Source organism: Micropterus dolomieu, linkage group LG22 (assembly GCF_021292245.1).
Source record: "Micropterus dolomieu isolate WLL.071019.BEF.003 ecotype Adirondacks linkage group LG22, ASM2129224v1, whole genome shotgun sequence".
In the NCBI taxonomy this organism is placed as follows: domain Eukaryota; kingdom Metazoa; phylum Chordata; class Actinopteri; order Centrarchiformes; family Centrarchidae; genus Micropterus; species Micropterus dolomieu.
The window spans coordinates 34344306-34357157 of NC_060171.1; the positions used below are offsets into that span (position 1 = coordinate 34344306).

Sequence of the window (12852 nt, forward strand, 5' to 3'; positions counted from 1 at the left end):
CCTACAAAGCTCTTAATGATCAGGCACCATCTTATCTTAAAGAGCTCATAGTACCTTACTACCCCACCAGAGCACTGAGCTCCCAGAATGCAGGGTTACTTGTGGTTCTTAGAGTCTCCAAAAGTAGACTAGGAGCCAGAGCGTTCAGCTATCAAGCTCCTCTCCTGTGGAACCAGGTTCCAGTTTGGGTTCAGGAGGGAGACACCATCTCCACATTTAAGAGTAGGCTTAAGACTTTCCTCTTTGATAAAGCTTATAGTTAGGACTGGCTCAGGTGAGTCCTGAACCATCCCTTAGTTATGCTGCTATAGGCCTAGACTGCCGGGGGATTTCCCATGATGCACTGAGCTCCTCTCTCCTCTACTTTCTCTCCCTCTGTATGCAACCTCATCCCATTATTGCATGTTACTAACACAACTTCTCCCCTTTCTGGTAGTCTTGTGCTTTCTCGTCTCTCTCCTCTCTCCTATCACTTCCTGCAGGTGGAGTCTGGATCTGTGGTTGCGGGTCACCTGCTGCCCCTGTGTTCCTGCTCGACACCCTCTGCTGCAACGACTATTGTTACTAGTCTTATTGTTATTATAATCATTAACATTACGACTGTTACCATTAACACTACTATAAATATCTGTACCATTTTTCATTTAGTCTATAGCAACATCACCATTACTGTCTGTACCTCTGTGTGTATATTGTGTAGGCTGCCTCCCTCCCCCCTCTCTCTCTCTCTCTCTCTCTCTCTCTCTCTCTCTCACCCCAACCGGTCGAGGCAGATGGCCGCCCACCCTGAGTCATGGTTCTGCTCGAGGTTTCTGCCTCTTAAAAGGAAGTTTTTCCTTGCCTCTGTCTCCTAGTGCTGCTCTTGGTGGGAACTATCGGTCTTCTGTAAATAGCATCATAGAGTACGGTCTAGACCTGCTCTTTTATGAAAAGCGCTGTGGGATAACTGTGATTTGGCGCTATATAAATAAAATTTAATTGAAATTGAATTGAAATTATTATTATTTTTATTGTTTGTTTTTGTTTGTGTTTGTTGTTGTTGTTGTTTTTCTCCTCCCCAAGCCCCCCTCTCTGTTCAGTTGCAGGTTTCGTTGCTTTCTGCAATTGGTGTTTCCCACAGCTTTTCCCTGTTGTCCCCACCTTCCATCCCCCTTTCCCCCTTCTCTTACAGGTGTTGTCCTTTCTCTGTGCTGTCTGTTTGTGCCCCCCCATCCCCGTGTCTGCCCCCCTGTCCGGCCCGGTGACAAATCAATACATAATTAAATAAATAATAAAACAGACAAAGGAGTATATTAATACTCTCTTGTCAAAGTAAAATCTGTCTGGCACAATATGGTATCCAGGTCATTATACTCTATACCAGGCTGCTGGGCAGGACAGGTTTAAAAAAATATAAAAATAAAAAAATAACAAAATAAATAACCCTGTATTAAATAAATACTGTACTTACTGAAGACTATATTCATGTGATATGTTCCATGTTTTCATGCTATTGGCCTAAACTAATCAGGGACATGAATTTATGAGGAACATGAGGAATTCATTAATGAGGCACATGTTGATTTTTTTAAAAGACAAATGCAAAAATTATTTACAAAACATTTACAAAACATCAAATGCTGGGCTGCAGGACAAAATGTCTGTCCACCTCTGAGTCATTTGGTGGTGGCTGTCAGAACATGATCCTTTGTTCCAGCAGCCGTAAACACAAACAGAACAGAATCAGTACTGCATGCTCACAAGGTAGGTTTTCATTGTCATTTTACAGAGTTGTAAAATGAAATGAAGTTTGTAACTCACTTCTGCTACAAAGCAGACAACATACATTTTACAAAAATAATCACAGAATGAAACGATAAACTATGTTTCATGGAGCGGTGCTGAGGATGAACCAGAGTCAGAGTTCAAAGTCTCAGGGCCTGGTGGTCAGTGTGACAAATCTTTCATCATTGACCAACAATGAATCTAATCCAACAAATCTTACCCGCTTCCTTCTCGATCAACACCGGACAGAACTCTTAAAGGCTGTCGCCCTAGCAGCAAGATCTGGCTGAATGAAGCAGAAGTTCCTGGTAAGCAGCTGGGAAACAAAATTTAGTGTGTTTATAAATAAATAACATAGCCACAGTACAAAAAATAAACACCTCAGCAAAACATTTGCTACTTAATGCACATAAACTTACTTATCCACGTCAGCTGAAAGCTTGAAACTGCCCCGTTATTGTGGATGTGAAGTAATGTTAACACAGGACATACTGAAAACAGAAAACACAGGTATATCCTCTGATGAATGTTGGAACCTGGATTCTATTCCTGTTTACAGCGAGGATTATTCTGTACAGTTTTAGCATTTACCAGCAGACAGGACTAGAAATGATTTGGCTGTCCACTGAGTCTCCAAGGAATATGGACAGGAAGTCACTGCTGTTCAGTTAGGACTCACAGCTGCTATATTACTTTTTTTGTTATTTTCTGTAAGTTATACTACAGGTTTACTTTATCACCCTAAATTGGTTAATAAGTACGTGTCTCACCAAACACCAACTTATATAGAACAATAGAAGATGTGATACTGCCTACTGTACTACTACCAGGACTTGTATGGTAACCTACAGCAAGTAAAGTCTTACTAAAAAGTATATATAACTTGTGAATTAAGTATAGAAAGATGTAATATGACCTCTTTCACATATAAAGTTGAAAGACAGGTGCCTTACACTAGATTTGACACAATTTAATATAACTTAACTTCTCCACATCAGTGTTACATCCCTGAAGGATAGTTTTAAAGAGTTGTGTAAAATGGAATTATGGACATTAAGAAATATCCACCAAGCAACATCAATCTTACTGAAAGGACTTCTCCCAGTGACAACACTGACCAGCAGATGTGGCCAGAGAACAGTGCATTTTGAAGAGTTGTGTCGGTTCTAGTTCATTGGCATGCTCTTGAAAGGACAAAGCCCATACCACTAATGAAGGTTCTTTAATGAACCTTGGATGTTTTGGAAGCTTGTGCAACGGATTCATTTTATTCTAAATTTGGGGCAGTTTGAGGTTCTCTGTGGTCTTTTCAGGAATGATTAATAGTTGAAGGTTGACTTTTCCTATGAGCAAAGTAAATCCTTCTTAGTTTCTGTGGTTTTACTTTAGAGTTGGACAGGAGCATTGCATAGTGTTCTTTCAGTAGGAAGAACCTGCTAACAGGGCCACATCACCGAAACAAGACTGGCCAACACTAATAATCATTCTGACAAGACAGCAGGTTACACACCAACACTGTATGTGTTTGCTGTCAGACAAGGTATTTATTCAGTGACAGGCTTGGGTGTTACTGTCCAAATTCTCTCTCATTATTAGAACTTTATTCTTTTATCATCCTTGTTTGCTTTGAAATAACCAGAGGGTTGCAGTGTTGTAATATGCAATTTTGACCTCATGAGGGCGGTGTTTATCCACATTTTAGTCAGACGGAAGCAGCGCCTCTGCTGTTCTTACAACACATTCTACACAAACAGTCTTATATAGTGAAGTCACCATATGTATGGTTTTAATCGATCACATTGTTATTTCTATACATATGTATGAATTTGAACAACCACAGAAACATAGACGACAGTGATGATCCCATCAAGAGAAACCCTGCTCTAGAGACAGCGAATTTTAGAAAAACTTCACAAATCCTGATTGACAGCTGGAATACTATACTATTATTAAAAATGAAAAAAGTGAACAAATAACAAGACATTTACTAAGTATACAAAGAAGAGGAGGAGGGGGAGGAGGATAGCCTGCAATGCACTTTTCACTGCTGCATGAAAATAACAAAGTCCCAAGAGCTTCTGATCCAGTAGTTCCCAACCTGGGGCTCAGGAACCCACGAGCCTTGGGAGACAGAAAGTCAGACAAGCTCGTCAACATTCCAGACTCCCGTGTTTTGAATGAATGGAATGTATGTGAATCACATGACCAGCTGGTGTTCTCAGGTGTAACATGTAAACTGCTTTATCTTTATACTTGGTTTTCAAAAGCAGCCACAGCCTCGGTACTATAAAAGCTTGAATGGTCCTCATCTTTGTCTTCAGCTTTCTTCCTTTTGTCTTTCTTACTTCATTTTTCTTAGTGTAAGAGCTTAAACAGTATTGTTTACTGGTAAAAATCTGATTAAAAAGGTCAATGTAGTATAGGCTGCCAGAGGCTGGTTTGCTTTTGTAACAGTTTGAATATAGGAGCTAAATTGGTCTAAATAAATGCAGCGATTATTAAGTCATCTGGGTTGTGCTATCTACTTGCAGAGTAAAAGAACTGATGTGAGGAAATAAGGAGAACCCATTAAAAGAATATATGAGAAATAGAGATGTATCCAGTTGCAGCACATTATTATTCAAATGAAGCAGTTAAGGCTCCCCCTTCAAAAAGAAAATATACATTTCAGTTAAAGGAGGATGTGCTGCAGAAAAATGCACATTCACCTAGAAATATCCATCTAAGAGACCTGAGTATTCTGTGTTTAGACTGAGGTTGTAAAAGTATACAATTTGTTAGTGCGTACTGCATACTGAGAATTTTTTTAACTGTCAGTTCAAATTATTAAATAATATATTGTATTTAAAACTGGTAAACTTCAAGTTGTTGTGCCTTACATTTTATCCATCCATCCATTCATCCATCCATCTGTCGTCAACCGCTTATCCTGCGTACAGGGCCTTATATTTTATTTGCATTTTAAATAAATGACTTGTCATTAAATTGTTGTAAAAAGATAATGTTAAATATTCTGTTCAGTTGATATTTTAATGCTAAAGGAGAAGGTCTTTCACAAGGTAAATATGAGTATATTTGCGGGGGCGGCTGTGGTTCAGGAGGTAGAGCGGGTTGGCCGTTAATCGGAAGGTCGGCGGTTCAATCCCTGGCTCCCCCTGGTTGCGTGTCGAAGTGTCCTTGGGCAAGATACTGAACCCCGATTTGCCCCTGGCGGCTATTCCGCCAGTGTATGAATGTGTGTGAATGTTAGTTTCTGTTTGAGCACTTAGGCTCAGTGTATGAATGTGTATGACTGGTGAATGCAGATGTAGTGTAAAAGCGCTTTGAGTGGTCGAAAAGACTAGAAAGGCGCTATACAAGTACGGAGCATATGAGTGGCCACAGTTGCCTGCTTATTGAAATGGGTCAGTGCGCTGCTTTGGATGAAGAAAGTTGAATTTGTCCAGTTTGTGATCTGGGGGAAACAGAATAGGAGTATCACTTTGTTTTTTGGAGGAAAGGAAAGGTGGACAAGAGGAACAATAACTCTTTCAATGTACATGTGAATCTACCTTTAATATTTGTTTTGGCAATTTTGTCATTTTTTCTTGGATGACATGTAAGATGTAAGATGAAAATATGAGTGAGCTCAGGGACTCCCAAAGAGTGATATGGTTGTTTGACAAAGAGATCTTGAAAAGTTATTTGGTGAATGTATGGGAGTTCAGGAAGAAAACCTTGTATCAGTAATAGATGACTATTATTAGTAATTATTTCATAGTTGTTTTTTATTTTCTTCTTATTTTCTTTAATCTTGTAATGTAATGACCCAGATCGCCAGTTTGATAACTTCCTCATACTTTACACACGGCTTCCACCAGAGTAATGCCAGATTCCTCCTACACATGCCACAACTTCTTTGTTTAATCTAGAAATATTTCTCTTGTAAAGTGTAAAGTGAGATGAAGGACTGTAAAAAAAAACACCCCGACGAAAGCAAGATAGATGAACATTTTTGGGGGATAAAGTCTGGCATTGTATATCAGAGTTGTGAATCTGTATATTTGATGCACTTGTCTATACCACACCATATTTGTTCTCAAAATTAAAAAGGTTATAAACATGGGTTTTAAATGTACATTTAGGCTGTTGGTCACTGACTGGTCACTGTTCCTTTAAAAAAAACAATCAAACAATCATTCAATCATCTGGTGCAGGCAGACACGCTGGTATGCAGATCCACGTGTGACAAGCAGACAAGAGGCCTGATTCACATCCTATTGTATGTCAGAACGTGTGTGTGTGTGTGTGTGTGTGTGAGAGAGAGAGAGAGAGAGAGAGAGAGAGAGAAAGATCCACCCTGTATTGTTACACTGGAGGCCAGCCAGAAATGAATGAAGCCACCTGACACAGATAAAAAACCTGTTTTTTTACCGTCACCACCTGTCACACCCGACACACAAAACAAACCTTCCCTGACTGCAGGCCGGAACATACCTCACATAGCAGACATACATGAGTGGGACTTAATGTAACGCACCTTGCGAGGCATGTGACTCACAGGACTAAATAAAGTCATCATAAAGTCTCACCTCACTCAAGTATGCCACACATTGTCTTTGTAATGGAACAGTGGTTTCTATTTAGAGCACTGACTGTAAATATCAGCGTCAGTAGGATGAAGATAAGTGTGGAGTGGGAACAACAGTAAGATAAAAAAACTAAATAAAATAGCATTGTCCAGAAGGTTGTAAGAGAAGTGAACGGAAGAGAAGACTTATCAAAAGGAGAAAGGAAATGAGACATGAAAGAGAAGAAAACAAGTGAGACGTGAATAAGAAAGAAGAACATGAAAAAGAGAAAAGAAGAAATGACACATGAGAATAGAAGAAATAACAGAAGAGATAAGAATTTGGATTCAAGAGAATAAGGAGAGAAGGAATGAGTCATGCAAAAAGAGAAAATGAAGAAATGTGAAAATGAAAAGGAGGGAAGAAATGCAACATCATCCAAAATGAGACATGAAAGAAGAGAAGCATTGACAGAGATATGATGGATGAAAAGGAAACAAATAAAATGAGAAATGAAAAGGAGAGAGAAGGAGAGACCTGAAAAAGGAAAGAGTAAATAACATGAAGAAAAGAGCAGCAGTAACAGGTTGGTTCACATAGCTGACATTCCTGCTCATATACGCACTTCTCTCTATCGGTGTCTCACTCTCTATATATATACCCAGAGGAAGAAGCAGAAAAGTAGCGGGGCAGAGCTGAGGTGTGAGTCAGGTTGGAATTCATTAGCTTTAGTTAGCTGGTTTCCTGGGTGTGGCTGCAGGTTAGTCGCGTCACATGCAGTACCTCTCGGTCTCATCACACTTAGGAACAGACACAGTAGACCTACTAATTGGTGGTAGTGGTTGTTGCGGTGATAAGAACAGTGGTTACCCCATTTCCATCCAAAAATGTTTCTTTTTCCATTGTCTCTTAATGGTGAAGATGGGAAACAGAGTCTTTCCAGTAAAATTGTCCATTCATTATTCAATGTTATGACAAAGACTGCAGTATTATAGTCAGGGCTGGATTAACCTGCAATGGGGCCAAAACTGAATTTTGCCTGGGGCATAAATTTGCTTTAACCCCTACAGACTTTGTGACTTACTGAGTGAGTTAGTGAGTGATGAAGTTACACCACTGGTCTTTCAAAATGAATAGATCTGGATGTAGATACATACCGTAATTCTAGATCCTAAGGGTATAGGCGTAGCCTTCTAAGCCCTCTTAATCTACGGCTACTCACTACATGGAAGGTGAGTTGAGATCTGGAGTTATGGTCTGTAATTAACGTTCATCGAATCACCGAGATGTTGCACTAACAACTGTCACTTCTGGGTAGAAAACTGGCAGTTGATTTGAATTGCAGAGCGATGTAAAATCACCCTATTTGATTATTTCTATCTGTGAGAAGTGGAGACAATAGTGACACAGAGAAAAACTCTCCATGTGCCCAGACACATGAGGTGGTGTGCACAGTTACAGCATCCCAGATAACAATCACCCTGATAAAACGCCTAATACAGAGTCAAGAGTCAAAACGTAACACAGGTTGTACTTTTTTAAGTATTGTACCACTACTGGTAAGGCTCCATCACAAAATCATCATCTTTATTACATTTAAGATTTTCATATTAATCAGTTGTCAAAATTGTAATTAGCAACTACATGTATGTGCAAAAACTTTCCTTTGGATTTCAGCTGTCAGAGGAATCTTGAGGCATCACAGTAACACACAAGAGATTCAATACTGACACACACACACACACACACACACACACACACACACACACACACACACACACACACACACAAATTATGTGAACGCATCAAAGTTTTGGCTGGCTGTATGAGATCATGCTGTCAATCCAAGTCCTCCCTCTTCCAACTCTCCTTGCATTCCCACATTCCACCATAACTTGTGTGTGTGTGTGGGGGGGGGGGGTAAAGGAGGGGAAGTGTGTTAAGGCAACAAGATGAGGGGAGGGCAGAGAGGAAGGAGTGTGAAAGAGGGACGGACTTCAGCAGAAACTGTAGAAAAAGAAGAAGAAGAACAACAACAAAAACACATCTTCACATTCTGCTGTCTCCTTCTCTTTGGAATACATCCTTATCTGGAAGGCTTACATGTTGTTGGTAATTACAGCCTCTTACATAAGCATGCAGGGGTCCTGCCGTGGCACACACACACACACTGGCCCCAGTACGCGCTGGTACTGAAAATGATTAGGACGGGTTAGTACAGGGTGTAAATCTGGAGGAGCAGGGGAGGAGGAAAAACTGAGCAGGAGGAAGAAAGGAAAGATGTGAAAAGCTCAAATAAAACATATTGACGGATGAACCATTTCCACACATCATGGTGAATCATCTTCATATTAATGCATTATGAAGATATTATTTCATCAGTGTGATGAACTGAGATATGACCTAATTGCAGAGGTTAGGTATAATCCTGTGTTTATCAGATAGGATTCCTTCAGTCGCCTCTAGAGACAATCCTTCAGATATGGTCAATGAATTTGACAAAAACACATCCATATTTGACTAGAATTGCCTTGGGGTCAAGGAACGTAGCTCCTCTGTCTAAGACTTTACAGGAATTGTATTTCTTTTTGAGTGAGATGTTATGAAGCTAGAGACTACACTGTTAGTATAGCTAACATATAAGTAGATTCGGGAACAAAAACCACGCCTCAAACTGTGCCGTTGAGCCAATCAGATTTCAGCAAAAATGAGAATCAGTCGAGAATCAAGAATCAAGTTGGGGAGAGGCCGCTCGTATCCCCTTCAGTATTAAATGTATTAGTTTAGCACTCTCTGACTGTTTCTCCAGACATGTTTGATTTAATTCAAGTCTGGCTGGGCCACTCAAGGACATTCACAGAGTTGTCCTTAAAGCCTAGTTCACACTACACGATATTTAGCCCAATTTGAGAGCTCGGCGACCGCCGCCAGTCGTTATGTGTGAACTACTCAACGACGCATCAAAACAGCTCCCCGACACATTTCTGACACATCACAGACGTCTGCCAGATGTCTAGCATGCCAAATATCTCCCGACTCGACATCCACATCCAGCCAATGAGAGCAGGCAGCTACTTTTTCACTGCAAAACACTTTTTACTCCCACTCTAATCCATTCTTTCACCCAGATTCTTTGTCTTTATAATTGCTGTCTTTTATAATAACACATATCAACAGCTGTTTCGTGTGTTCGTTTCATTTCACATTTCACGTGTTTTCTTAACAAAACATGATTTGGAGACCAGCGTCCAGATCTTTGTCAGCTCGTGTAGTGTGACCCCCTGTCACTACTCAGTCACGTAGTGTGAACGCCACAACGACTTCAAGACTCCCGTCACAAGACCTCAAGTTGGGTAGTGTGAACAGCACGGCGATTGGCCGACGCTGAAAGTCTTGTAGTCTGCACGAGCCTTAAGCCACTTGTGTGTTGTCTTGGCTGTGTGCTTGCATCCTGTTGGAAGATGAGAGCTTTGACCAGGTTGTCATTAAAGATATCTCTGAGATGTGTCAGAAGTGTTTAGTTGCAATCATGCATTTTGGATGTGAGATGAACTGTTGTCGGTAAAAAGAACTGTGTGAAGAGTTTTGAAAAAGTGAACTCAGTGAAGAGGAATATGTTACCAATTGTAGAAAGCTGTAAGTAGGGATGCACCGAAAAGAAAACTGAATATAATGAAATTGTCTGGAATTTGCCAAATACCAAACAAGTACATTCACATTTATTTTGCCTTTCTTTTACCTTTGCATAAATTAAATAGTCAAAATGTGCTTTCTACTCAGTGTTTCTTGCAGGATGTGGAGAGACTATGGGGGGTGGGTCCGAGGCCCAAGTGGGTCCTGTAAAATAAATTACATCTGTCCATTTACTTTTAATGGACGCATTTAATATATTTCATATTGTGAATATAATCCAATTAGTCTTATTTCCATACTGTATAGACACCTTATTTTGAAAACCAGATGTTGTCACATGTGTATCCTCGCACTAAATTCATCAAGTCCGACCCAGTTTGATAAATAATGTTGTATGTGGTTCTCGTATTGCGTAACATAAAGACTTCACAGCCTCTTTTCAGGTAGGACTCTCATACTGCAACACTTGTCTTTGTAAAGAGAGAAACTGACAGGCAGGTTAAGATAAAGTCTCTAACCTGCCTGTCAGCTCACACTGCTCGGTTTCAGTGGATTTACCATAAAAGCTTGAATACGTGTGCACTCCAAATTTAGGTGCTGCTAGCTTAATCGCCGTCTCAAAAAAAAAAGAGTGACAGAAACACTCAAAGTGGGTCAGACCGTTTGTTGCCTTTTCTAAGAAGTCAGCCACAGATGGAGTGAATGTGTGAGGAGAAAATTCAGCAGTCTGCAGACAGCGATTTTTGCGGCTTTCTCAGACACTTTCAAATGTAAAAAAAGTAATTGTTCTGAAAGATTTCTTTGGCATTTTGACTTATTAGGCTGTGGCTCAGGAGGTAGAGCAGGTTGGCTGTTAATCAGAAGGTCAGCGGTTTAATCCTGGCTCCCCCAGCCTGCATGTCGAAGTGTCCTTAGGCAAGATACTGATACTGCTGTTCTGTGTGTGTGTGAATGTTAGTTTCTGTTTGAGCACTTAGGCTCAGTGTGTGAATGTTAGTTTCTGTTTGAGCACTTAGGCTCAGTGTGTGAATGTTAGTTTCTGTTTGAGCACTTAGGCTCAGTGTGTGAATGTTAGTTTCTGTTTGAGCACTAAGGCTCAGTGTATGAATGTTAGTTTCTGTTTGAGCACTTAGGCTCAGTCTATAAATGTGTGTGACTGGTGAATGCAGATGTAGTGTAAAAGAGCTTTGAGTGGTCAAAAAGACTAGAAAGGCGCTATACAAATAGGGAGCATTTACATTTAACACCAAAATTTGTGCTATTTTCAGCCGATTAAATTCGGTGGTCGAACATTTGGTGCATCCCTAGCAGTAAGATTGCTTGTTGTTGCGGCATCCATAGTTATTTTCTTTAGTCTGTCATTTTTGGTTCATTGTCTGAGTTTTGTCCTCTTTTCTGCTTAATTGTAGTGAAGGTGGTTGTAGCATATATGTAGCTGTAGTTGCAAATGTAGAGAAGAAATAATTGTGGGTTTGGACATGAAGGCTCGGTGGCATGATGTAGGCTACTTCCAATAGTGTGTACATTGACAGTATAAATGCACTTTACTTTGTAGCCTTCTAAAATTTAATAGTTCTAGCATTCAACATTTGCATCATCATATAACATTTTTTCTTTATAGCCCCCTTTTAAAAATGTAACACAATGTTCATGCAGTACAATTTAACTGTCTACTTTTTACATGTAGGCTATAAACATTTATACATAAGTACTTACTTATACTTTAGTTAAATTCCTTTCAAGTAAAAGTACTTTTACTTAAGTAAAATATTATCCTACTCTTAATATGAGAACAGACATTTGGTGGGTGGCTGTTTTGTTCACTTACGGGTATGGTGGTCAGTTTCTACTTGGGACTTCAAAAAAGGCTTAGGACGGCCTTGCAACATGCAGCATAACGATGGCAATGATATCATGATATGTATTAAATATGAAGTAGCTTTCCAGTAGAAGTACAGTTGTGACAGCAGCAAAAGTGCTGCTTGTAGGACAATGTACAGAGTAGCACAACAGTGGCGTATTAGTAAGCTAGTTTAGCACTATCAGCATTAAGAGCATACATTACAGCAAGAGTTGTGTTGTTATGTTAATCCAGCGTCATGTCCCGCCTCCTCTGTTGTGTCCTCCAGTCTCGTCAGGTTGGAGGAGGAGGACGGGTTACACTGGCGCCTCACATCCCATACTGGATTTACCGGACTCCACCTGTCGCGAGCGCTGTGTTTTTGTGTCGTAAGCCAAGTGCGCTCTGACACAGCACGGCACGAGCCACGAACACGGGGGCGAGAGAACTGGCTATTTTTAATAAACCGGAGTGTCGGAGGAAAACAGAGAATTAACAGCCTTTATCGCAGGCTCTCACTGAATTATTTTCTTTTACTCGAGGACAGAAGTGGAAACAACCACCATAATTCCGGTGGATGGTTTTATCCGCAGTGCCTCAGCCAATAAACCAACCGAGGATGTCAAGACAGCAGCAGCACCGGACGCCGTTAAAACTCACCGACAACGTGGTGGAGGTCAAGAGCAAAGTGAGTGGTGGGCTAATGTAGGGATGTCTGGTTGTTCGTTACAGTGGCAGTGACAATATTTAGGGTCTGGTTGATGCTGCTACTCTGCCGGTGCAGCGACAACACAAATAACCTTGCGCTGTCGTCTCGATACTATACGTGGTGTCTCTTCTTTTTGCTCTCCGACAAACAAGCCGACTCGTACGTTTCACCGTTCGACACGTGTAATTCAGGAAAAATATACAGTAGAAATGAAAAGCGAGGGGGCAGCTGACAGGCGGCCTGGGTGCGCCTGCTGTTCACCGAGCCGTCGCTCCGATTAATGTATTCCGTCCTCCGTGTCAAAACACCGAATCTGGTGTCCAGCCTCCGGAATCTCTCCATCGCTCTGTTCCAGT

General features: G+C 40.6%; 2 protein-coding genes across 3 annotated transcripts in view; one reads left to right on the forward strand and one right to left on the reverse strand.

Annotated features, from left to right (window-relative positions):
• The window catches only part of ntrk3a (neurotrophic tyrosine kinase, receptor, type 3a), a 530438-nt gene that overhangs the window by 276274 nt on the left and 241312 nt on the right, over positions 1-12852 (reverse strand). The window lies entirely within an intron of this gene.
• The window catches only part of pard6a (par-6 family cell polarity regulator alpha), a 41909-nt gene continuing 41229 nt past the window's right edge, over positions 12173-12852 (forward strand). For both annotated transcript variants that reach the window (XM_046037702.1, XM_046037703.1), the window contains exon 1: positions 12173-12475. In XM_046037702.1, coding sequence (XP_045893658.1) covers positions 12365-12475 — 111 coding nt within the window. In that variant the 5' untranslated portion in view covers positions 12173-12364. The remainder of the gene's footprint in view (positions 12476-12852) is intronic.